Source organism: Acipenser ruthenus, chromosome 18 (assembly GCF_902713425.1).
Source record: "Acipenser ruthenus chromosome 18, fAciRut3.2 maternal haplotype, whole genome shotgun sequence".
NCBI lineage: Eukaryota > Metazoa > Chordata > Actinopteri > Acipenseriformes > Acipenseridae > Acipenser > Acipenser ruthenus.
In genome coordinates, this window is record NC_081206.1 from 28,466,007 (window position 1) to 28,493,219 (window position 27,213).

At 37.4% G+C, this 27,213-nt stretch overlaps 1 protein-coding gene across 3 annotated transcripts; it reads left to right on the plus strand.

Annotated features, from left to right (window-relative positions):
• Positions 1 to 26,980, plus strand: LOC117963856 (G patch domain-containing protein 2-like). Of its 3 annotated transcripts, none has more exons than XM_034905320.2 (10): positions 1 to 143; positions 2,134 to 2,793; positions 7,001 to 7,062; positions 8,579 to 8,755; positions 9,356 to 9,438; positions 9,901 to 9,968; positions 11,510 to 11,549; positions 12,189 to 12,274; positions 18,803 to 18,888; positions 22,438 to 26,980. In XM_034905320.2, the coding sequence occupies exons 2-10, from the start codon at positions 2,141 to 2,143 to the stop codon at positions 22,608 to 22,610; spliced, it is 1,428 nt and encodes a 475-aa protein (XP_034761211.2). In that variant the 5' UTR covers positions 1 to 143; positions 2,134 to 2,140; the 3' UTR covers positions 22,611 to 26,980. The 3 variants fall into 3 exon arrangements, with proteins under 3 accessions (XP_034761211.2, XP_034761210.2, XP_034761212.2); XM_034905319.2 differs by having other exon boundaries at positions 1 to 101; XM_034905321.2 differs by having other exon boundaries at positions 1 to 101; positions 9,359 to 9,438.
• Positions 26,981 to 27,213: the final 233 nt, after the last annotated feature.

The following is a 27,213-nucleotide window of genomic DNA, read 5'->3' on the forward strand; positions in this document are numbered from 1 at the left end:
TAGAACCGTGCAGGGCGGAAGTTATGTTCCCCCACCACTGAAGGGCGGAAGTACGTATCAAGTATTGAGCTGAGAAAACAAATAAGCAGGAACTGCGGCTGGTGAGTTTTGTAGCGACAACACACATCAAAAACATAGAATAAGTACGGAATGCTGTTTTCTAAGACAATACGCACTATCTATAATGTTGTTAAAGTGTATGAAATATAGCCTCTGTCTGCGCTGTCCATGCTTTGTGAAAATGCTTGCTTGGGTTATGTAACATTGCGAGATCGCTGGTGGTAGCACTATAAACAATACTATAGTGTATGTCAACCGAGGTCAGAAAAAAAGCTAATGCAGGCATTATGAATTGCAGGTCAGGCAACCAATCTGAGATTAAACACAGATATATTAAAGACTCGAGTAAATCGTTGGAAAGATGAGGGTGATCAGCTGAATCGATTGGTTTACATTTAAAAACAAGCAAAGCTGCAATGCAAATCGCTTTTTTTTTTTTCTTGTTATTATATCTGAGTATCTACAATATAACGTACAGTAATGCATCTGTGATGTTATTTACAAACAGGGAAGTAGCTGCAAGCGGACTTCGTTACAGAAGCAGTGTTTGTGCAGTCTTGATGTTGTTGTCGACAGAATCAATGACATACCCTCCATACTCGCTGCGGTTTCACTTGGAATGCACAGCACCAGTGTGAGGGATGTAAATGTGGCGACGTCACAGACAAGAGTCAGACAGTGTAACACAAAACATAAGGCTAAATGTCGGATTTGAAACGCACCCAGATTGATGCCCTTTATTTGTGTTACGGTGAAATTGGAATGCAGTCAATATTGACTCCGTTTGATACGCTTAGAAAGCAGATTGATTCCGTTTTACGCTAGAAAGCAGTTCGTTTTTTTCTTCAATTCATTAACTCTGAAGCAGTTACAATTACTGTAGCACAACCAGATTTTAAATATTAGCTGTATTTATTGCAGGTCATAACAATTAATTGTTTTCCCTCTATTGCTACCTGACCAAAACATGTTAAATGTAAATGTGTGTGTATATGTGGGATGTAATGATATAAAAGCGAATCCAGGTATTGCAAAAAAATAATCAGATAACAATGCTTAATGTTCCTTGTTTATCATGAAGTATAAATTGTTTGTGCTACTAGAGCATAACATGTAACATAATAAATGCTGCATTATTTTCTACTTGACAGACACAAGGTTCCAAATGTTATGTATGCGTTTGCTTGCCATGATATTACTATTTAATTCAGACACAGAAACACCATCACAGGACAGGAATATGTATCTATTAATGAATTATTTTTTAATACATGCTGCCAGCTTGCTGATCACACTCGGGCAAAACATGTGAATACAAAATAGCAAAACGGGACGATTTAATAATTTTACTGTTTCTGACTGGGACAAAAAATTAAGGTTGTAATCTGTGACAATTCCAGTTTTCCCAGCAGGTCTGATAAGCCCCCCCCCCCCTCCCCCACCTGTCATAAGAAAGGCATGCACCATAGTAACCGTTTGACACTCAAAAGCATCTCTTGTTTCTGTTTTGCAATTTATATATTTTTTAATAAATAAATAAACGTGCACGTTATAATCTGTACGAGCGTTGGGATAAAATAAGCTTTTATAAAAAAAAAAAGAAGTCCCAGAGTTAGCCAATTATAAATAAAATAATAGCCTAAGGACATTCTGATTAGTTTATGATGTAGCAGTTTGAGGATACCGCTGCTATTCAACCTTGTGTTTTGTATAAGATGATCATACAAACTTTGAAACGTTTATTTATTTACTTCCACAGTTTTTTGTGATTGGTACAGTGTAGCTGTATGCATTATCATGGTCTTGTACAGATAACCTATGATACTGAAAATCTGCACAAATCACAGCTGTTGATAACACTGGTGAGAGCTGTAATGGCTACTGAAAACATGTGTTAATAGAAAAAACAAAGGTCTGGAGGCTTAATCACACCTGGTTAAAACTTTTTAATACATTTTTTATTTTTATATATATTTGTTTACTTTTACAATGCCTGCGTCCCAGCCCTAGTTCTCCCTAGCTATTCTACTTATGATCCACCTGTTGATTTAGAAATCTGTTTCTTTAACACAGTTGAGAGATGGATGAGCTCGTGCACGACCTGGCCTCTGCACTGGAGCAGACTTCAGAACAAAACAAACTGGAGGAGCTGTGGGAGGAGATGGTGCTGAGTCCACTGCAGCAGAGGAGGCAGATCCGCAGGAGGCGGGGCAGGAAACGACGCTGTGACTCCTCCCACTCCCTGGAGCACGCCCGCTGCTTCAGCGAGGCCTCTGAGTCCAGTCTGGACGAAGCTGCCAAGGACTGCCGGGAGAACGCTGCCGCGGCCGCCAACTTCAGCGACTCGGACGACATGATCGTGGCCAAGAGGCGTCCCTCCTTCTCCTCCTCCCTCAAAAACAAGCAGCACTCCTGGCCCGAGTCGGACTCGTTCACCGAGAACACGCCGGGCCGGCCCCTGAGAAGGAGGCGGAAGGTGAAACGGATGACCTCTGATGTTACAGTCAGCCTCCAGCAGAAATTAAAAGTGTCTGAGCTGGACACCGAAAGGAGCGGGAACCATAAATCTGCCAAAAAGCAGCGGCTCTCCAAGTTAAAGAAGAGCGTTCCCTGGACAACCGCCCATGAGTCCTTGAGTAATAGAGGCTTCATTAATGAGGAGGGGTGTAAGGAGAAAATGATGTTTGAAGCAGAAGAGCAGAAGGAAGCCTCTGATGAAAATATGTCAGAATGGTAATATACCTTCTTCTAACCTTGCTTTAAATATTTTACAAGGAAGCTCTGTAATTTATTGAAACCCACCTAGTTTATTTGAATAATTCCGTTCCCCAGCTTTTAGTACTGTTGGGTCACAGATTCTGTTTAGGTATCATTGTGATACACCCATGGATACTAATTACCACAGTTCTGCCATGCTGAATACCTATGCTTTGCCATGCTTGCACTATGCATTATGCCACACTACTATCTCTTCCATTGGATGGGGTCATGCACAATGGGGTGAAGGTTTTCATTAAATGGTAGAATTGTTTAGCCAAGTTAGATTGAAGTAACCCTTTAACCCCAAATGGTGTTTTTTTCTCACTTACAGTTTATCGTCTTATTTTAATATAAAACACATTTTCCGGCGTTGTAATGCGCCCAAGCCCACCCGTCTTGCATGTTTACATTTCAGATTCCAAGTAAACATGTAATAGTTACAAGATAAAAGTCTGCAGCATGCTTCCAGTGCCTGTCCCCTTAGTGGGGAGGTCTCTTTGATGATCTTATTATCTGACGACCAGCTTAAAAAAAAAAAAAAAGTCTTCAGTAACCAACAATGTGGAGACGTAAAGCTGTACATCTTCCAGTTTAATTTGTGCTGACCTATCTGGCCCCGCAATGGCGTTTGTTTTCTTATTTTATGGAAAAATCAATACTCTTTCTGACAGAAAACAGCTCCAGAGAAGAAATAAATGGAAACAGCACAGCTTGCTGTCAATCATTTTTCACTTACAAAACACTCTGTTTAAACTGAGTTCAGCCAAAGTATTGAAGGCAGCGGAATCATTGGAAGTGATCTGTTTGAGGGGGGGGGAAGAAAAAAGAAACTGCTTATCTGTAGTAAGAAAGTATAAACATCAGGGTAATCATATCGATGACATAACAGCAGCATTTTTGCAATAGATCGCTACAGTTATTTTTAATGCTTTTTAATCATTGAATGTAAGCGCTTAGATTCTTTCCATTAACTCCTGTCTATTATGCACCTAACCTATTAAACACCTCTGGCCTCAAGGTCAAGGCTATATGAGAACAGACCCCCCCCCTATGGTAAGTGAAGTGCATTCTAAGCAGATGGACTCTATATCCTTGTATGAGTTCTGCCTTTGCCTTATGGCAGGGCTCCCACCTGGCAGCCCCACTAAGACAGGGAGCAAGTTGCATCTGTCATAAAAAAATAATAATTTCAAAGAGCGAGTCACTCTAATGTATCCTATCACATAATATCTGATAAGCCACTAGCCATTAGCAATCCTCATCATTCAAAACTCAATCAAGCATTATCCTTTCAATATGATAGCATTACTGGAGTTGATTTCACTTTTTTTCCATACTTTCTAATTTGGATCAGAGCAAGGAGGTTTGGGAAATGCAGAATGCCGAAGTTCATTTAATAAATCTCTGAGACTAATCCAGTTTGGAGAGCACGGGGGGGGTGGAATAACCTTTTAATCACACATCCGTAGTAAAGGGCTGGATTTAGGTTAGGCAGCCTGATTGAAAAGTGCACGCTTGCCATTATCAGCATGTCGTTCCGCAGTCGCCCATTCTTGCTGCTCTTTATTTTACTACTGGAATGAGAAGCTCAATAAATCACAAAATAATTTTGCGGCTTCATAATCTTGCTGCTAAGCAAACATCAGGTCTCTCGGGTAGTGGATTATTTCCAGATGATTGTTGCTCATCTGGTGCTTGTGTCAATTTCACCGCTCCAGCTTGTGTTAAATAAATATAAACAGCTTGGGAGCAGTTCAATTAAAACAAAACAAAACCGGAGAAATAGAATATTCACATATGGATTTTAATGTGTTTGGGCAGTGATTTCTGTATTCGCTGTCTACAGCGCCTTAGATTATTTATTGTCATGCACACAACAAGATCTGTAACAATAAATAATAATACAAGTAAGACATATACACAACCTCCAATTAGAATTGGGAAAGTGATCTAGTGTGATTCTTTGTACAAGTCAGATTCATCCAGATAGCACTGATTTAGTTATATCTAATTATTTACGTTTAGAAAATGACAAATGATAGGCAAACAAGCACCATATAATGTAGCCTAAATATTTAACCCTCATGACAGAAGTCTAAGGCTGAATTGCTCTCATTTCTTTTTTTAGTCATCCTTTTTGCTGCACCCTTTTTTGAAATATTGAGCCCGGTGGTTTAATTACATCTTCTATTTGAGGGGGACCTGCTATGAATATTAAAATGGTGGTTTAATTACATGTAATGTTAATTGCAGATATCCAATTCCCTTCCTTCCAGTATGTTGTGTTTTTTTTTTTTTCTCAGATGTTTCATATTGACACCGTGTGACACCATATTTTCTTGTTTCATTGAAATAGTTTCTTGCTCTTAAATTACAGTATGTAGGAATATTTGCATATATATACAGTATATATATATATATATATATATATATATATATATATATATATATATATATATATACAATATCTAGTGTGCGCTGTCCCAAGACTTACTTCACCCTCTGCTGTATGTGGGGTCATCTGAGACTTCACCAAGATAGAACCATGATCTTAACCCTCCAACCAGCGGGGGAAAAGGCAGATTCACAGTCTAGTTAGTAATGGACATTTCAACTCAGAATCCATTGTAGCCAGTTTTAAAATGGATAAAGTGCAGGGGAGATTACAAATTGTGAGGAGGAAAAAAGCAAGACCAAGTGGATGCCTGTATCTGCTATGACATCTAGCAGCAAAAGTGGTGGTAGTGCCTTATGCCAGGTTAAAAATGATTTATTCACAGCTGAGCACTGCAGAGACACAGGCCATGTCCACTGAGGTGACTGAACAGCTGAGGGCTATGGGAGTCGTACTGTGGTGGTTGCACAACTCCAGTCTAGCAGCGAATACCCTTTGGGGGATTCATGCTTCACCTCAACCTCTTCACATCTGCTTCTTAAAGGGATGGGAGTTGGGGGGGGTTTCAAGTGGAACAGCATATGGCAGGAGGGTAGTGGGCAGGATCGCAGTCTGGGATGCACATCAGTCAGTTGGAAGTATGGGCAATATGACCAGTATCCTTGACCTCCAGTTTTATTGGGAAGAAGGTCAGTGTTGTTTACTGTGCAGATAAGGAAGCAGTAACTTGAATAAGAATAATAATACAAAAAAACCCCATCCATCTTTCATGATGGAATAAATGAGTAATCATTAAGGGTAAGCAATCCGTTTGCTTACCTCTTATTTACAATAGCAGTGTTATGACTGCTTCCCTGATCGTTGTGATACATCTTTTTTTGTTGTCGCTAGGTTTATTGTTGGCATCAGAATAGATTTAGAACATTTTAACTGTTGCTTCCTGGTAACTTCTATGCTCCCAGACTCACTGACTTCAACTCTTGCAGTGGATCACTAGGTAAGAAGGTTAGATATATAAAAATAATCTTTTAGTCCTTAATTTACCCATATGTAGAGCTTTTGGTTTACCTGGTGTCTCATTTTGCATGGGACAAATACACAAGAACATTACCTGACTGACATTCGCTTGTAGCTTCCACACATTTTATTGAACTGATTGAACTGGTTCTTCATCTTTGAGAAAAGGTTCTGAAGGAGGTAGAAGATAGCTTGGACTTTAGAACTGTTCAGCGGCTGTAGAGTTTTCATTCAGCAGGGCTGGGAGGCTGTGGTCAGTGGAATGGAACTGACAATATTGCTCCCACCCCCAGGGGCATTGGAATGCTACAGCTTTTAAAGCTCCTAGTGACCAGATGTTGGGACAGTTGTAAGCTGGAATGGTTATCAATGCAGTTTGGGGCTTTTAACCAATTTATTAAAGCAAACAGACAGAGTGAATGAAGTAAATCTGGTGTGTCCACATTAGAAATGGTGATACATGACTGCCTTGTTGATTCACTGAAATGTACTCAATATTTATTATAATATAAGGAAGCATCTACTGATTCTAAAAAAAATGCTAGTAACTAATTCTTTCTACATTGGAAATAAATAAATGTTGTTATCCTAGCTCTAATGCACTCATTTTTATATCATAAAATAGAATGTTCAGTCCAATTTCAATGTGTTTTTTGTATGTGCTAAGCAGCTGAGAGTTGTGTGTTGTAGACTGCTTTATAGAATCGTTGATGAGCTGGTTGTATAAAGTCACATCGTTATACTTTTTTTTTCTCTCTCTCTCTGCAGTGAAACAAGTAGCGTGTGTAGCAGTGACCCTGGACTCTTTACAAATGATGAGGGGAGACAAGGTAAATTGAAGTGCAAGGTAGATTGATGGGGATCAAGCAATTATTTGAATTAGATTTTTTTAAAAGTTACCCTCACAATAATAATAATAATAATAATAATAATAATAATAATACAAAAAAATACAAGAATCATATCTTACATTGGCTTCTTTATATGGAATGTGAGCTGTGATAATTGATGCTGATAATTTTTAATTAAATGTTGTTTTAAGAATTAGAGACTTGATTTGATTTCTCCCAAAATAATTTTGAGCTTGTTGCTGCTTGAAGAACAATCAGATGTAGGCAGCTCTTGTTATATGCTCCCTAATTCGAAACAGTATTAAATTAGCTATCTGGTGACACCATTGAAAATGCAAAATATGCAAATGAAATCATTTTAATAATTATGTTTAACAATATGAACCCTGGATGATTAATTCAATCTAAAAAATAATAAAAAAAAATCAGATTACAGTTTTTGTCAGCGTACGGCGATCACCCATCAACTCTTTGGTTCCTAGGTTTGGGCATGTCTGTTTTGTGCAATTATTGCAAAATGCGTGTTGTTTGCTTTTCAACATACATAAACTGCAGCTACAGTGAAATGGGGATCGCATTCAGATTGTGTTAATGAGAGGTTGTTAGGTTGTGTTAATGAGCGCTGAAAGCTTTGCTAATCACATTAGATCTGCCTGTTTGAAACAGGGCTCTGATTTAACAGTTGTCACTACACCTTGTGTGTGAGAGGCATGGCCCTGACAGCAAGGGTGAGTGACAGGTCTGGGACTAAACAGTCTACAGGGAATCAAGAGGGAGCATGTTCTTTTGGCTGCAATTAACTGTTTCATCACCGGAGGTTCTGATAGCTGCAGTAGGCTTCCTAATGCTTCTGTTTAAGAATCTATTAAGACAGAACAGCCTGACTGAGTTCCTATTCTTTCCAGTGGAGTCCTGTATTTGTGTACACCATTTTTATTGTTGGCTAGTCTGTTCTATGAAATTATTGGCCCTGTGTCACTCAGTGACTGATGGAAGCCTTCATCTTTCTGCCCATAGCTCGGTACAATAACAGTTAGGTCATGCAGTCTCTCAATCATCAGAACAACTACACAAGACTATCTAGACGATGATCTATCTGTCTGTGTTTGCATCATACTGTAGGAGAGACAAGGCAAGCCTTTGTTTCATACACAAGTGGTTGGTCTCCTCCTTAATTTAATAGAGATGGTACTGGTCAAGTGTTTGATGTTGTGGTTTCAATCCGCTAGCTTCTTTCTTTCAGTTATGTTGTTCAGTCTGAATATTATATTTGACAAGCTACACATTTTCATTTTCGGTGTGCTCTTGACTAAGGGTATGTTTGTTTTTTACTTCCTTTACAATGTTTATCTCATTGTTGTGCTCTAGCACATATCATCTAAGGTTTGCTTAAATTTGTGCCTGCAGCCTGCATTATACTTTGTTAAATGATTACATACATTTGAAGCAAATTGGTTACTTCATAGATGTATCACTTGTTTTTAATTGATCCTAGGAGATGACGAGCAGAGTGATTGGTTCTTTGAGGGAGAGTGTGGCTCTGGAATTGGGGTCCCTAGCCTTCTTCCCAACTGGGAAACAGACTCCCAGACAGAGCTGGGACACCTGGATTCTGGATTGGAGAAGCTTTCATCCCCAACATTCCTCCAGCCCTCTCGACCTCCACAGAGAGGTGGGTTTATTTTTCATCCATTTAAGGAGACTAGTCATTCAGAAAATCAGGATGTACAGCACGTCACTGGCAAAGTGGTAATTTGATGATGGAAAGAGATCTTTGGGCCTGATTAATTAATATGCAAAAGCAGGCAGGGTAATAGGTCATTGGTGTGGACCAAAATGGCCTTAGCACAGAAAGAACGAACGAACAAAAAAAGAATGAAAGAAATGTTGCAGAACCTCAAGATCAGTTTAAAAGAGCAAACGTTTAAAGCTAATACTAGTTCAATAAAAAAAAATAAAAAACACACACTGTTGACTAATACTGTATTATCAGCAATATAATAGCTCATGCGGCTAAATTCGAGGGTGTACTTTTGAACAAATATAGGTGCATGCTGTGAACAAAAAAAAAAGCAGAAATGTGCTTGTGTTTGTGATAGTACTGTATAATTTATATTTATATTATATTTAATAGCATTTTAACGTTTACACCCTTAATAATAAAGTCAATTAAAGCATACTTAGCAGGTTTTATTTTAACTCTTTAGTGTCACATTTTGACGTCCCATGATAATAACTTTTTTCAAGTAAATGTACATTTCTGTGCATCCAGCAGGTTATCATGCACGCTTAAACCGCCTGCCAGGCGTGGCTGCTCGTTGTATCAGGAAGGGAAGAAGAAGGCTGCCTGGCAGGGTAAGGTGTTTCGCTTGTTCCTATATATCTGGCAATGTATTTGTACCGGTATTTCACAATATTTTGAATAAATCTTTCGTTTAAAACTGGTAAACAATAATAATAAATACATCCTCAAGTTAAATTCCTTATGTCACAAATACATGTTTGTAATATAAGTCATAATCCCAGTTTTCAGATTTCGTTGTGTAGGACAGCCACAGGTTCTACTTTGTTGGACCTACGTAAAAGCGTGTTATTATTGAATGTATTTTTTATTAGAAGTGATCAGCATGTTTTGTCGTGATATGCTCGATGCTTTGAAGCTAATCTTCATGTGCTAATCTTTACTGCTGCTACACAACATCATTGCTTGAATATAGTTTTTCTTTTTTTTTTTTTTAAATACAATTAATATAAGATCCAGGTTCTGTGTTTATTTTGCTATTAACATGTATTGAACCGTTTTTTCTTACATTGCAGGACAGTGGTGTTGCAGCCTTGTCTGCGGAAAGAATAAACCACTTTTCACAAGACCCTTATCAAAAAGAGTAAGTTCCGGTTGGTTTGGTTTTCATTTTGTTTCATTGTAAAACTGTTGCATATACATTATTCACTTCAATTCTGTACTGTAATTCTCTTCTACTGTGACTTTTGACATTTGTACGACAAAGTCTTTTGCACCGAGAGCTGATTAAATGCTTTTTTTTTTTTTTTACATAGAACAATACTGTGCTACAGGTATTGATTAAAAGGCTTTCTACTCTTGTATCATTTGTTATTGCTATTATAGTAACGGATACTCATGTGATCTAAGTATTCTGGTCACCCTTAAAAGCTCTGGATAGAAAGGAGTTTACAGTATCAGTCAAGATTGACCTCATCTTTTCAAATTTTAAGAGCAGTTCTTTCACACTGTGTTAATAAAAAAAAAAAAATCTTTTGCCATATCTAGTTCACTCTTTGACCTAACGTAATGGGTTTAAAAAAAACAATGCATATATCTTTCATTTTGAAACCAATGCATATCATCTTTACCGTTTCCAAAGAGAAGCATACGAGACTGCATTCTTGAATGTTAAGAGAATGATTCATTAAGTCATATATTGTTCATGTGAGGGAGTCAGTGAGCATTATATTGCATTCTGTGTGTCTAAAAGATCATTTCTTGTTAAAAACAAGTATAAATAATAGGAAAACAATCTGAAAAGTCTATTACATGCTGATTATAGCATTAATCTTTATGTGTAAGAAATCCCCAGCTACTATTCCAAATGGCTGCTTCATGGAAATGATGAATGTATTGAAGTGGTTAAATGGGAATCAGGTATCTGTAAATGTAAAACACATCTGTAACAACTGTAATAATTTAAAACCAGGACCATTGTAGCAGAAACCTTTTTGGGCAAAATTGATGAAAGAAATTCTGCCACAGGTGTACTGCTTTATAGGCAACCCCTTTTAAGGACAAAGTCATTCAGATGCATGCTTTATTATTCCAGTTTTGCACTGATTGAGTTACATTCTTCTCTAATCAAGATCAAATGCCATATTTTCCTAATCAAGTAATACCCCCTGCCAATCAGGTGCATTGACTGTGGCGTTTGCATACAGTGATGTACTGTGCATTAGATGCAGCGCTGTGCAACCCCTTTATTGTTAACTATTGTCAAAAGTGTTCAACATTAATACAAATATGTGGTTGTTGTTTTTTTTCTTTATTCCCTTTTACCTTAAATTGGGTCACATATCTATTAACTGGTCAGAGTCTCCCTTTGCATAGAAGTGTGAGCCAATCCAGGTAATAGAATGGGCTTAACTAGACACACCTAAATTGTTACCTACCGTATTTATTACACTGTAGCTAACTGCAGTAAAACAATACAACCTGGAATGCTATATATTTGTAATCATAATTCCATCCCTGGAATCCAAGACCCGTTTTACAATCTAACTGATATGAAATGCAAGTGTACATTACTATTGTACGTAAATCCACAAGGACTATGTATAGATTGAACTAGACAAAACAAAACAAAAAAAACTACATTGGCTTTAGATTTGACAAGTTTTTCAACATTTATTCCAACAGTTTTTGGTTACCATCGATAGGAAAAAGAGACTGGCACCAGGTAAGACGCCTGTTTAGTGTCTGACACTGTTAAGCTACTGTACCATGGTCCTGTTACTCCTTATAAAGTACTGTGAACCTTGGCAGGCAAAGCTTTTTGCTTTTGTTGGGAAATTCAAAGTAGTAATGCTGTTGTACAAAACGAGTTATCAACTTGAATCGTGTATTTTGGTATCTGTAACTATTACCTTACACATACAGCATCATCATAGCATCAGCACTGTGCCTTGCAAACGATGGCAGGCATGAATCAGTATCCATATTGGATCATTGCTTCTTCTATTGTGAGAACATTGAAAAAAGGAGTGGCCTTGTACTCCATGACCTTGACCTGGAGGTCGAAGGTTTGCCACAATAACTTGATTGTCACTTAGTTTACCTGTGTGACGATGGTCTCCAGACTTACTGCTTTAGTGTGAGAGACACAGAGCATGAATGATGGACATATGGACAGATGGAATGTATGATTTCAATGTATCGTGACTCGCTTCATGATAATGCAGACAGCCACCTTAACAATGTCCACATACATCTAAACTGAGCCTTACTAGTTTTTGTACATATTATTTTTTGCATGCTACTGAATGAACCTGGTAATGTGGTTTATTATACATACCCACTGTCTGTCTCTGTGTTTCAGTTTAACCCCTTGTCTTCCTTGTATCCAGTGGATGTGGTTACAGATGGCTGCCACCGGAGGTGCTCTTCCTCACTGTGTAAAAACAGGTAACCCCCTTCATCTTCGCTACGACAAGCAATTAACCAACACCATTTACTCTTTCAGTCAGTTAAAAGAGAGATGCTTGACACAAGAGCTTCGTATAACTGGGAGGTTAAATAATGTTTCACAATCCATCAAAGGCTTTATGTTTTGAATGAGCAATATGTATTATTTATTTAAATATCCTTAATATGTCCTTGTGAAGCAGTACCCAAAAATCATGTGTGGGGCTCATGGTTCTAATATACTGACTTGTGCAAGACCCATCAGGAAACGCACACAAACCCATGCCTTTCTGTTTAATCTGAAAAACGACGCTGAAAGAGTGTGGTCTGAATGGTGAGAGTTAACTTATCTCCTTTGGTGCTTCAATTACACAATCATACTTTTATTTTAAATTGAAATTACCAATTAATATTGTTCATTATTACATGTTCAAATAATGGAATTACTTTTATCTGCACAGATACTTTCATATTGAATTACCGGTAGCCCTGGGGGTTGTGAAATGAATATAGGCATTGCACTATATATATATATATATATATATATATATATATATATATATATATATATATATATATATATATATATATATATATATATAAACAAATTGTTTCTGATTTGTAACCTGATGAAGACACGGACGTGTCGAAATGCGTTGTTCTACACAATTATTAATGTCAATGAATAAACCTATCTCTATCTATCTATCTATCTATCTATCTATCTATCTATCTATCTATCTATCTATCTATCTAGTACTTTAATGAAATATGTAGCTTATGAAAATAGTAAAAAACAGCAGTACCGGCCACCCTAAACAATCTTTTTCATGTTTTGTTTATCAGCAACAGGGACTTCCTTTCTGTAGCTGTAATGGTGTGATTACTCCTCAGGTTAACAAATGTGATAGTGAGACAACTGTAGTCAGATTGTGATGTAATTACCCTTTTATGAACAGCTCGGAACTGTTTATTTTAGAGTAAGGTAAAAATTATACATAAAGAGATTACTGTTTTATGCTGAAATTGATAGTGGAATAATATTGAAACTTAGCGCACACACAATACATGCTGAAAGCATTTCTGCTTTAGAAAGAATTCAGGAACTGGTTAATTCAAAACTGCTCAAAAGTGCAGGCACACACAATGATATTGCACTAAAGCATTTACCATTGGGATTATTTATACAGTTAAAAACACTCCCAATTCTTCCACTATATCCATTTTTTTTGTGCAGTCTGTTAAATAAATGTAAAGTATGCCTAATTATTGTAGAAGCTACAAGGAGTTAATAAGAGAATAGGTAGTATTGAGATGACTCTCCCTTGGGTTTTATGATTTTAATGAGCAAATTAAAATTAGTCTTCAATGTAATTTTGTATTTAAATTTATAGCTGAAGTCTCCAGGTAGTTTCCCTTGTATTTTCTATCACATGTCTAACACAGCAGTATTAATTTGCGTGAGGCCTACTTTTCCTTATAATGTAGTTATTGTTGGTTTTTAAATGTAAATGATCGTGCAGTTTAGCTTGCTAAATTGCAAGAGCGCTTCTGTCCTATACAGGTCGGTGGCAAGGTATATGATTTTACCAAACATTAGAAGGGAGAGGCAATCCATCTTCAGCACAATTTCCATACATTGTCTCCCGGTCTCCCCCTTAGTGGAGTGTAGAGGTGCTAAGCCTGCCTGAGGATGTTATATCATATATTACAGACTAGCAATGACAAAGGATCTGTGGATGTATCTATCTCTTCACATAGCCTGCTCTTCTGTTGCTGTCCACGGTGCTGATATTGACATTTTGAATTATTATTCATATTAATATCAGCTGAACATATGCCTACAATGTGTTATCAGTGATAGTTCATCAAGAACATCACCCAAAAATCAAGGCTGAAACATTGTAACATTTAGCCTAGCTACCGAGTCACCGCTTTAAAATATACATTGTAACATTGGAACTCGAGTCGCTACTGAAACAGTCTTTAAATGTAACAGACGTCTACTGGAAACAAGTTGTTTAAAATGGTCTGTGTTGGCTGTATCCTTTTAAAAATTGACCTTTTTTTTCACTACCTGAAAGGTTTTTGTTTTTTTTTCCAGATTAAGTTTAAAGCATTCTGAATGCTAATTTATATCTGTTAACAGGTTCTTAAGACCTTGCTATGCTTCCATTTAACAGGGAGGCATTGGGGAATATTCTTAATTCCTTTATAAAGAACTGAGCGCTTCTGTTTTAAGATTCTTCAAAAAGTAAAAGTCGTACTCCCAAATGAATGGGATGGTTTCCACAGTCTGTCTGTCTGAAGTGTCCCATTGGAAATACCAAGAGAATTAATCTCCTAAAGCTTAGGTATGCACAATATATCCATATGTGGTTGAAGTCTGTCTGCTTCTTACTTGCAATGGATATTGAAACCTTGATCTCTGAACATGCTGAACTGATTCGGTAATGAAGTATGAATGAAGATGTTCCAATAGTGCATCACTCTGGTATAATGGTAGAATATTCTCAAGTTCTACCAAATAATGCCACTAGCATTGAAAAACAAAAAGTGTCTTGTTCATTAAAATGTTTAGTCTTCCCCCATAGACGACAAGGTCTCATAATTTGATCTCATAATTGAAGAAAGCTAAAAAGGGCAACAGTTTAAGCAGATAATAGACCTTCAGAAAAAGATGGTGTGCTAACTTGTTTGTCTACCTTTAAAAGAAGGCATTCAGCACAATATCTTACACAATACGTGTATCACAATATCTTAAAGAGAGCGGGGTTCTGGAAAATATAGCGTTAGACGTCCCCACGTTTTGCTACAACTGTTTAAATAACATACCTGTACATTTTTCTTTTCATTGTTAACATCCTGACAACTTTTTACACTTCTAACTTTAAAGTCTGTTTCAACCCTTTTTTCAAAATGGCCACTGTAGTGCACTGGGGTTTGAGATCTGTCCTCTAAATCAATGCAGGAAGAAAAAAACAACGAAACATAACAAGTGCTCTGGCTTTTCTGTTCTTACACTATCAGTGCACTAGGCGGACATTTTGAAAAGAGCTTTGAAACAGACTTTAAAGTTCTAAGTAAAAAGTTGTCTGGGTGTTAACAATGAAAAGAAAGATTACAGGTACGTTATTTAAACAGTTGTAGCGACAAGTGGGGACGTGTAACGCTGTTACTCTTTAATACACCAGCAGTAAACAAAGCAGTGAAGTGTACGGATATGGAGACTGGGTTCACTGTGGAATATGGTGGGATGGTTCAGCAGCTGCTAAATGCCCCTCCCGTTGTCTGCCTTGTTTCATACACTCAGGGTTTGGTATTGACTTATTAATGTCTGAATGACATTTGTGCAGTAAGATAAATCATAGTCTTGCACCACTCCTTTCTCAGCTTCACTTTAATTGTGAGATCTATGTGTCAGCAGTTAATATATTGGTGTGAGTGGCCTATTGATTATTGATTTGCAAGCATTGACTGAACTCTCCAGGGACCCTAATCCTTTCTGATTCATTTGAATACCTCTATTCATCTTGAAATCCCTTTTAAAACTAGAAGCTATGTGTACCTAATGAAAATAGATTGAGATTTCGTATTGCCTACATTTGTCTCTTTTTTTATTTATTATTTTGAATTGATTTATCTGTTTTCGGGTTTGGATGGCAGAATTATGTATGACCCTGGAGTCAGAGCTGCTTTTTTTTTTTTTTTTTTTAAACCTTGTGGGACTTGGTATAAAACTCTATCAGGCTATCATTAAACCCAGGGACAGATGTGCCCCTTTGTGCACTGTAAACTTTTTCTTATGCAAAGTTAGTATCTCTCTAAAGCAATTCCAGATTTGTAAAATATGAAACGTCTGGTGTGCTTTGGCACAGGTTTACTCTGCAGAATGCAGGTGATTCCTGTTTGCATCTATAGTACATGGTGATAGTGGAATCTAATATTATTTTCTGCATAACAAACTGAACTTTATTTTAAAATAAGGCTGGAAAACTCAAACAAATTGTATACACTTTCTGAAAGTGGCTGCTGGTGATTAGCAGTGTATTTTGCTGTACAGTATATTGCCCAAAAACAGTAAAGGATCTATATATTAGATAGATAGATAGATATACCGTATAACGGGAAATTTTGGCAGGGAATTTAGTTTAGCCAATAATTCTTCCACCAATCACAGTGTGGCATACAGTGAGTGATCCCAGCCTCTGACAAATTGGTATGCAGCAAAGGTTAAAGAAGCACTAGGCAAGGGAAAGAATGTGTCGAATGTCAAAGTGAATATGAGAATGGCAGTGTGATGAAGCCAATTTGCTTGAAAAAATGAAAAGCAGACCGGACATTTACATCATGCGATCAGGATCTGCTACTGTGGTCCCTGTACGACTGTTCTTTTTTATGTTAAGCAGGTTTGTGTTATTTTTTTTTTTAGAAGGGGTTAATTAAGTACTGTAACAGCCAAAATAGTTTATTCCAGACTTGTTAGAAAGTCTGTAACAAAAGCAAATTTGCTTTGGATTGTTATTGTCGATTTGTTGTAGATGCTACTATTAAGACACCCACCGTGCATGTATCACAACGTCCCTAAACAATATGTTAAAATAAATGAGTTCTGCACCATATAAAAATGAGTTGACTTTGCCAGTGCTTGCTAGTCTATTAATTAGTTTGAACTTTAAAGCATTTTTATTTCAGCTTTATTGTTGAAGTTTTCACACGTGGCAATACTGTCCTACAATTACTAAATGATATTGTGATCATTCCACTGTGTTATGTTAGTGAACCAGAGCTACGTTTTAAAACGGAGAGTTTGCAAATGCCTATAGTTAAAGTCTACTGCAGCTACTAATCCTTTCCAATTACTGGTATCTTAAAATTAACGACTATTTAATGATAAATATTGTAACTTATTTATAGATGGCCTTCTTTGTTGTTCTCCAAGTTGCTGCAGTGACATTGTAGATGCTATGAGTTACTGTAAATGAAATACTCTTTTGGAAGACAGATTTCATTAAGTAAACAAGTATTTGAATGTTTTTGAAATTAAAAGTATAAATACAAAACTGGCATTGTTCTTTGTGAACGTGCAAAGTGAAAAACGACAATTCAAAAAACGTCAAAATCTACCAAGGTAGCAAATCCGGCAGATTTAATACCAGCCAGAATTAAAAACACTAAAGAATATTACTGAACCAAATAGCATGCGGAGTTTAAGAGCTGGTAAATTAAAATGTGTTTGATCTCTATATGTGGTTGTATAATCTAAAAGAACCTTCATAAAGAAAAGAGCATGAATAAATGGGCCCCTCCACCCTGTATATTCTTCTGGACTGCACTGGCTGCTGTAGGAGCCCATTGGGATTCACCATGCAAAGTGGTAGAGAGATCCATTACTGTGTGCTATAAAAATAGACAGACAGATGGATGAAAGCATGACAAAAAAGACACGTGGGCATTACATTTAATCCTGTAGGCATGCTTTGTGATATAATGCAGTGTTTAAATGGCAATCGATTTTGGAATTAAAAAGTTAGTTTGTTAAGATTTACTGTTGGGAGTTCAGTGTCTCAGCTCTTTATCAGCCGTGCAAATGGCTGGTTATACGCTGTCCAACAGAGGTCCGATTGAAGGATCGATAGCTGCATGATTTACTAACTGGAGTACAGGTAATCAATAAGGATAAAAGTAAATGAAATATGCATTACTGGGATTTTATTATAGAGAGGGAGAACAGGGAGAGAATAACGCTCAAGCCATTAATTTTTATAACTATTGATTATACAACATAGAGACGGTGCCCCCCCCAACACACACACATGCCTCCTCCCCCACTCTCATTTACAGGGTTTCAAAAAATTAACCACTTAAGGTTTTTGTAGCACACTTAATTTTTTTTTTTCTTCAATCTCAGTATATCTGTTCTCATCTTGGACCCTTAAACGGTGTCATAGTGCCAATCACTCTTCATTACTTTAAGCATTTTAATAAATAACAAAAACATACCATTGCTGTCATTGTTGTGTGAACCCCTCCTCCCCCATACTCTTTATATGTGTTGCCACCCCATTGCAGAGCTGCCTATGCCAAGCTGATGACAAGCAGTAGAACAGCTCTGGAGTTTACATGTGCAGTTCATTTTGCATCAGTGTTGTGTATTCTCTGCTGGGAAGTCAATTCCGCCCTTTCCAGTGCAGCAGCGAACATCAAGGAAGTTTACAATATAGTAATCAAGGCTGTGAGGCACCTTCCCACAGTTACGACGCGTGACCTCCCGGTGAAAGGAAAAGGGCATTTGTACACCTGAACTTGTGACAGAGACACGCAATCTTCACACCTCTGGGTGATATTTCAGTTAATATAAAAAGTCGCAGGTTTACGCTAATCCGTTTTATGTGTTTTAGTGGTTTAGGATTACAAAACAATTCTTGCCTGCTGTAATGCTGCCATATCCAGATACATTTCACTCCTACATTTGTAAACAGGTATTGGCCAATAAACCTCTTGTACTTTTTTTTCTTCTTTTAAAAGACAGACAAGCGTGCATCTGGGATTGCTGTGCACCGGCGACATAAAAAGAAGAAGAAAAACGACCACAGCTCCTAGTTCTGCAGCAGGTAATTTATTGTTGTTGTTATGCATGGTACAAATCTGTAATTGTATTCACATAACCACAAAATAGCTGTACATAGAAATGGAGTTTTGATCTCAAACATTGTACGATGTATGTGTTTTTTCATTTTAATACAATAATACAAATATATTCACCAGGAAAAATATTAAGACTCAACAGATCAAAACATTTATGTGAGCTAAAAGGTATACTAAAATACTAGAAAAGGTGAAGAAAAAAAAAGAGTTTTATTGAAGACCTATCTTAACTGTGATATCTATTTCGGACAACACTGCTGTTGATTTTCATTTGGCTGATGGTGCCTCTCGTCATGTTTGCTGGATTGAAATCTGAATTGCTTTGTCCACCTCATTGCTAAGAGTCTCCCTCTCTTTGCTGTCTCTCCAGTGGTGTTTGCCATTTAAATAACAAATGCTTGCAGTTACCTGATTTAGTGCGGGGTGCTGGCCTCTGATGTATATTAATACCACAGCGCAGTACAGTGTACGGGGGTCCATCATTCATTTGGATAAAAGAGGTGGAATTTAAAAACAGCCTATGTTTTACTGGGATACAGATCGCATTAATTTATTGTACTGAGTGATGGAATGGTCCATAACTCTGTCCTTCACCTCTGTGTGCCTCTTCGGTTCTAATAAAACTAGAAAACAGAGCCAGCTGTGCTCCTTTAAAACAGAGGTTCTTAGTGTGAAATCTCAACGTTTAAGAATGATTTCAGTATAATTCCAGGATGAGCTGGAGTCAGTGGGTCTTGGTTGTACCCTCCATGGTGGTGCTACCTGAAATGGGAGTGCTTTTGGGTGGTACTGTACTGCTGGATTGTGGTTGAATTATAATTGCGCTGGTATTTAGTTAAAATTGTTTATTACAATTCTTACTTGTTTTCAATAAACTAAAGTATACAGTGATTAACATGATCCCCTGTAATACAGTCAAATGCAACACATTCAATATGACAACTAACTATAAATAAATTAAAAAAGAATTAAAAAAGCAGTCAAGATTTGGATGTAAATATTCCAGACAGTATCTGATTTGTTTTGTGATTTGATGAAGGGAACGGGATTGTCAGTCTCCTGCCAGCAGCTGAATAACCACTGCCGTGGACCTGATGCTGAAGCTGCATAACATCACACTGCTGTAAAGCTCTTAATAAAAAGTGAACATCTCTTACCCTTTCTCTATATGGACAGTGTTTGAGGCAGACAGGTAGCATCCCCTGAAGACTGCGGTGTGTTACATTGGAACGGAACACAGCTGTTGTTATGTCTGTTCCTTTTACCCCATTTGCACTTGCCAGCCAAAGCTGAAACATTGGAATTAAAGTGTGCTGTGAAGAAGTTATCAGTTACTCTGCCTGTTTATATTAGCAGTCTCCGCAGCTGCATGGGATTTCATTGGCCACACAGCATGCTCGTAGCTGACATTTCTTTTTTTATTAACCCCACAAGTAGCCAGTCTGTTGTGGATAGTTTCCTAGTTACTACATAGTAGAAAGATTTTTAATTGCTTTCATTTAAAAACCCACACAGCATCCTCGCAGAAAATTTAACACCGACACAAATACATATTTTGCTATGCTTGTTGTAGAGTCCCGTGGCCCACAATATCATGCATCTCTGTGGGTTTAATTCCTTCAAACGTTTTAAAATAAAATATAATAAATAATTAGACTAAGGCTGTGTAACTGCAAATCCATTACGTCTGGTAGAGAAACAAATAGCAAAAGTATCGTGGCTACTTTTATAGTTGCAAATGCATTCGTTCTTTTAAAATAGTAAAAAACAGTTCATGTGTACAAAGGGAAAGGGATTAAATAATTCACAGCGGCACTCTCTGTATTATTAACACCTTTTTTATTTGGGGAATGAACTTCCTATAAAAGAAACACCCACTTCTGCGTGTTGCTGGACCATTTTTGAAATGCTTTACCTTTGTGTGCTCCAGTGGCCAGGTCGGTGACAGATCACCTGTGTCTGGGCCTCTTGGTTATTCCCTGGTGGGCTGGCCCTCTCTCATTATCCTAGATGCCAGCGTGAGGGCCACATGGCAGCACAAGACGAATAACGGCACATTTCAGCAATCCGTTCTGCTGACAGAACTGCAGCCCACCGCACAATTCCACCTGCTCACCTTCCTTCCGATTGTCCTTCAAATCCACGGCTTCCGGGAGTCAAACTCTGGAAAGTTTTTAGAAAAGGGGTGGGGAAACATAACCAGCAGTGCATCAATAAAGATAGCATAGACTGTATGTGATTTTACACGTTCACTCATCTGCATTTGAAGTGTTTTGAAGTGTTTAGCTCATCCCACCTCTATGTGGCTGGTCTGGTCGTCATACTGCAGCTGTAGGTTCACCTGCCTGGAGGTTACTGTACATGGCCAGACTGCTTTACATGGTCCATCATTTAGAATAACAGCTACTCTGACTTGGCCTTTCTGGAGATTAATTCTATACAAAAAAAGGCATTAACTGGTTAAATCCTAGTGGAGACAATGGCAGTTTCTTTGAAGCTAGTGCTTAAAACAGGTCTAGTAATTTATTTCCAAAATACTTTTAATATTTTCAGGATATTTTAAAACTTAGTTGTTTAGCAACCTAGATCATTTTTTAACATGTGCTCCAAAAAGCACATGTACACAATTTTGGTTGAGCCCTGATTATAGACCAGCCAGTATCCAGTCATTGAGCTGGATTCCAAACAACCAGGATGAAAACCAGCAGTCCCAGAAGAAATATGAATCAATTATAATTCTCCTACCTGGATCTGTTCATAAGGTAACTCATCTGGAAAGAAGAAATGCGTAACCATAATGGAGATGCCAAAGGGACCCACAAATGATTGCTGTGTGTGTTATCCTCCAAGAAAGCACAGAGCCTTATAATCGTATTTATTCTGCTACCTTGTGTACTTGATGCAATGCATACTTCATGTTGATATGTATGAGTAACCTTCACAAACTCAAATAGTTAATCTAAAAATCAGGGGGTGGGCAATAAATTATTCCCTTACTGTTACCAACAGCAAGATGGAAAATATGTATCTTAAAGGGTACATCAGCACTACGTGAAAGAGAAAACATAAGCTATCCCACCTTGCTGTTCCAAATGTATTTGGTCATTGTATAATAATCCATATACGCCCAAACATCTCCATAATGCCACACTGCTATGTCCAAAATCACTGTTCTCGAGCAAATTAATACAGATTTTTCTTGTTCTGAGGGATACCAGTTATATTATAAATCTTTTCAGATACTGTAAATGGAAGTCATAGTGGTCTACTCTCTCATAGTACTGACAATGTGTTTAAGGTTAATGTCCAAGTAACTGAAAAGTAACTTGCAGTACCCCTTTAAATTAACTCCGCTATGTAAATGCAGATATACAATGTCTGTCTAACTGCAGATTAGATTAATCCAACACATGGAAGTCGATACCAGTTTTTGAAATGTATTCGTTTTAGGCCTTTACTGTCAGACTGTTGTTCTGTATATAATTGTCATCTGTATTATTCTTTTTTTTATGAAGCTTGCATTCCCTTCCATGAGGAGAGTTTGGGTGAAGCTGCAGAGGGTGGACACCATCGTAGTCCTTTAAGCCTGGAGTCCACCAGAGGGGGAGGACCTTCAATGTCTGAGAAGCCGGATTTTATCAAGCCAGCCAGTTTCTTCAAATCACGGCGGGAGCAGGAGCACGACTGAAACGTGCTTCTCCTTACCAGCCTGGTTAACCTTTTCTAGGTCACAATCAAAGGCATACTGTAGGTGCTGTACATATAACTTCCACAGGACCTAAAGAGAGAGGAAACACGTTTTGTCTTTTAAATTACCGGAGGGCATTAAACCTATAAATGCACCCCAGTTCAATCAGCACAGCTAATATTGTTCTTTACATATGTTTAGCAGTGGTGGATAGCGACCTCCTGTCAAAATAGCACTGTGTAAATGGCACAGTGTAAATAGCAGGATGGTGACGTTCCTAAGACTACCATTTTAATAAAAATGAGATGTTTTTAAAATGTTTTAGTGCTTTTGCTAGTGCAACTCTTACACTCCAGATATGAGTGTAGGGTGCATTTGGAAATGCACAATGAATTAGTGCTTTGTGGTTTTCTCTCCTTTGGGGGTCTTATTCTATATTTCAGGTTCAAACATAAAAGAAAATAAGTGGAAATACTAAATATGTTATGCATGTGTCCAAGTTCTCCTGTATAATCGGACCACCTGTCTATAGTGACTACTAATTTCCATGTTATGTATTTCATGTGTTAAAATCAGCAGGACTTAAAGACTGCTTTGCGCAACCCATGAGTGGTGGTTAAAGGCAGGTTTGACTGCAACAGATATTTTAACCGTGGTTTGCACAGTATTGCAAATTGAATGGTTTTGTTTGTGTGGCCATGTCAAAATTTCCAGTATCCTCTTGCAGTATATTCAAGTTTATAAATTATGTAAGTTGTACAGCAGTATCTAGATACAGTACAATACTGTATCATTCTTCGCATTGGATGAACTCTACTTACTTGTCCATGGGGGATATAATCTACTGTTTCCACGACTCCCTCTACATAGAATTGGGGTCTAGTGTTCAGTCTGTTTAAATACAGCATCTGCTGCCAAAAGCAGGCTTCCTGAGTCACTTATGAAAACACTATATCAAAAAAACATTGCTGACATTTGCTAGACTACGCTGTAGAGCGCCACCTCTAAGAGAGGAGTCATGGAAACGCATTCTCAGTAAGTCACAGGTTGAGTGAGCCGAGCGGGTCTCTGTTCCCAAAAGGTGTGCTTGAGCTGGCCAGTGGTGGTAGAACAAGTAGGAATCATGGGCTTCCCAAAGGCAATTAGCAGTCACATTGGTGATGCCTTTATTGCAATAACATCACCTGCATATTCAGGGAAAGGATTTCCAGTCGACGGAATGGAATCGCAGTGTGTAGGAAGTTTGGAAGTGTCACATGGGTGCAGTCAGTTGCCTGCCCTGTTACAGTTAAGAAATCCAGAGGCCTGATAAAACTCATATTTCATTCCCTGTAAGGATTACCTGTCAGCGGAAAAAGAGATGTATTGATCTGTTTTCCTTTTTAAAGCAGCAATCACCTGACAACGGCACCTAGAAAAGCATGACTGAGTGATGCCCACAGCGTAACCCACTGTGGAGGTGCTTCAAATGACCCGGTGACAAAGAAAGATAATGCAGCTATAAACTCAACGTGAACTTGGGAAATACACAAGACTGTTTCGTACTCTGACAGTGTCTCAGACCAGGTCTCTGGCTGTGTCTCAGACCAGGTCTCTGGCTGTGTCTCAGACCAGGTCAGCTACTGTATCCACCATGGGACATCAGAAATTTCAAAGCCCAAGTTAAAAAAAAAATATATTTTTTCATTTTTGCATTAAACGTTGATTAGAAATCGATGCCAAAATGATTATTTTGACATTCAAAATGCATGCAAAGAAAAGCTAATATACAAACTTGTTTTACTGAACGTTTAGTGAATGTATTATAATGTGAACTTGGGTTTACTGAAGGATTTACTGTAAGTAACTGCTTCTTGCTAAGTAATCCAGATTTATATTTGGGGCAGGAAGTTCTTTTTCTGAGACCATCCCTCCAAACACAATTGTACTACTGGTCATATTTTTGCTTGTTGAAAACAAAGTTTGCTTCTACTCAACTGACATTGAGTTGTTGGTGCTGCGTCATATTCCTCTTTTATACTGGACTTGATCTTTTTTTTCATACAAGGGAATATGTTCCTTCAGCAAGTAGGTTTAACTGTTGTACACTTGTTGAGTAATTAGCCTTATAGATTACAGTACTATCAGAATTTATTTTTTCCAAGGACACAAAATGATGGAAGAGTATTAGATAAACAAGTGTGAAGGCTCTCTTGAACTCCATTGCAATAAAATACTAGCGTTGTTGCAGCTTATTTGAATACAATGACATTGTGACCCTTTTACCAAGCTGAATATTAGCCCTTGATATAACAATTCGTTACCATTTTCACCAAAAATTACAAATACAACTTGTGAATGTAAGGTTGTTTCTTTGGAAACTGCCACAAGGTAATTCTACCGTACTCTTACTTGTTTTTATAGTTTTTTTTAATGTAAATGTTTATTTTAAATTTCGTTGAACCGGTATTAAGCTGTTATTCAGTGTAGTTGAAATGGAATAACTTCTAGGAACATGGCAAGTGTTTCATTTCTGACTCTGTAATAAGCTAGTTCAAGAAGACTAGCATTTTGTATAATGTAATGTACAGCACAGTAAGCTATTCTAGTATTGTAGCATTCTCTCCAGCTCTGGAGGGATGACTCATACTAAAATAGGGGACGCTTTACAGTATTATACAGCAATTCATGGTGTTCTTATTGCACTCAATATTCCTAACCCCTCCAAAAGTTACACTCCGTCATTACACCTGACTCTAAGGCATTCCAGTGCTTGGGTAATGGATCCTTTATAATTAAACTGAAGTCCAAGGTATTGCGGTTGGTACTGCTAAAATCACAGGGGCATTACGCCACACACATTTCCAATTAGGCTGTCCAGGGTGGCTAATATTACTGCTTGGTATTCCTTCTATAATGGAGGCGGGTCCTTAGGCAGCTAACCCTTGCAGTGAAGAATTAGCACAACCATATCTTGTTATCTTAATAATTTTAGCTATGAAAGCATGCGTAATTGCTATGTTTCTATAAACTTATTACTTGAAGAATGTTCCCTGCCTTGAAAGCTTACTGTATGTATTAGTCAGTGTTAAATGTATTACAGTATTAACACTGATATAAAACATCTGTTCATGTTTTAATTCCCATCTTTAATGCTACGAATCCAGTAACTTACAGACTTAATAATTTTTTAGCAGTGTAAATGATCTTGTAACCTCTAATAGGGGCCCACAATGAGAGGCAAAAGAACATTTTAAATCAGGCATCTGAAATACTGTAAAAAAAAAAAAAAGTACAGCAGTAGCAAAAGGCAATGATGTGTAAATTATTGAGTAATAGTTTAAAACTGGAACTTTAAAGATGATTCAAAAGGGTTATTTCATGCAGCATTAGTGTGCAAATGCTTAATGAATAGCACCCTAAGTGTTATGCTTGTGGGAACTATATACTGTACAGTAAGTCCCAATTAAACATGCTCCTGTATGTATCTTCAGATCCTCTTTAGAAAACTGTATTGTTCAGTCAAGTGTTTGTTAATGTTGCACATGTATTCACATGTAACCATACAGAAATGTCCCAGGTGCAGCAGACTATAGTGCCTGCTCATGTTCTAGAGTGTAAATGGATTCGCCCAGACTCCTGGTTGTCTACAGCTCATGGCATGATTACTGTGTTGAACCAATTTCTAAAAGCTAAATATTTAAATGTATGCTATAAATTCGATTGGAGATTTTCATATTTTAACGTGGATTATTGTAACCCCCCCCCGAGTTTTTAGAATTTACATTTTTACACCAGTAAAACTTTGACTTGACAGTTATGGGTTCTGATGAGTCATTTACTTAAATATGTTATTTTTGTAAATATAAACTAAGATACAAACGTCCAGTAACTAATATGTAAGATGTTTTACAAAATGATGATTTTAATATTATTTTAAATGAGGTATTTTAGGTTATTTAGGCTGTGACATAAAAAAATACCAGCGGATAATGTAATCATTTTAAGCTCCTAGATTTGTAAGGTGGTTATGCTGAGTTTAGTACAAAACATTTGATAGATGGTTGAAGTCTGACTTCAGTCCATCGTAGATTGAAGATGTTATGCAAAATGGATTTCTGTAAAACGCTGAGATAAGCACACTAAAAGGCACCTTGACTTCTTGAACTATAGCCTTAGAATGGTAACATGTTTGAGGAACACTAACATTGCAGGTATTTAAAAAAAAAAAAAAAATTATCTACTTTGCACAAAAACAGGAAATATGTGTGCTGTTTCTTCCTAGTCTGGATGTTTTGTACCTTTTCCATACATTGTATAGATCCTTAAATATAAATGGAAGTAGTTTATAAAACAAACATGTATTCTGCCAATAAACACCCTGCAGTATTCATTGGAGCTTTTTGTGTTTCTTTCATTTTTTTAATGTGGTTTGATCTTCATATTTAAACTTCTTTTGGATTGCCCATTGTACATTTATTAGACGTCAGCGCACCCACTTTTCTTTGGCTTGTACACATGCTGATATAGTGAAACTATTTTTTTTTAGCTGATCAAAGGAAGTACCTTGACTTCACCATGAAGGTGTGCTCTGGGCAGTATTAACAGCAGCCTAGAACCCTAA

Coding starts and splice junctions, on each gene's coding strand:
- LOC117963856 (XM_034905320.2), top strand. CDS start 2,141: ATGGATGAGCTCGTGCACGACCTGGCCTCTGCACTGGAGCAGACTTCA. Junction 9,439..9,900: donor GAAGAAGGCTGCCTGGCAGG/GTAAGGTGTTTC, acceptor CTTACATTGCAG/GACAGTGGTGTTGCAGCCTT. Junction 9,969..11,509: donor CAAGACCCTTATCAAAAAGA/GTAAGTTCCGGT, acceptor TTATTCCAACAG/TTTTTGGTTACCATCGATAG.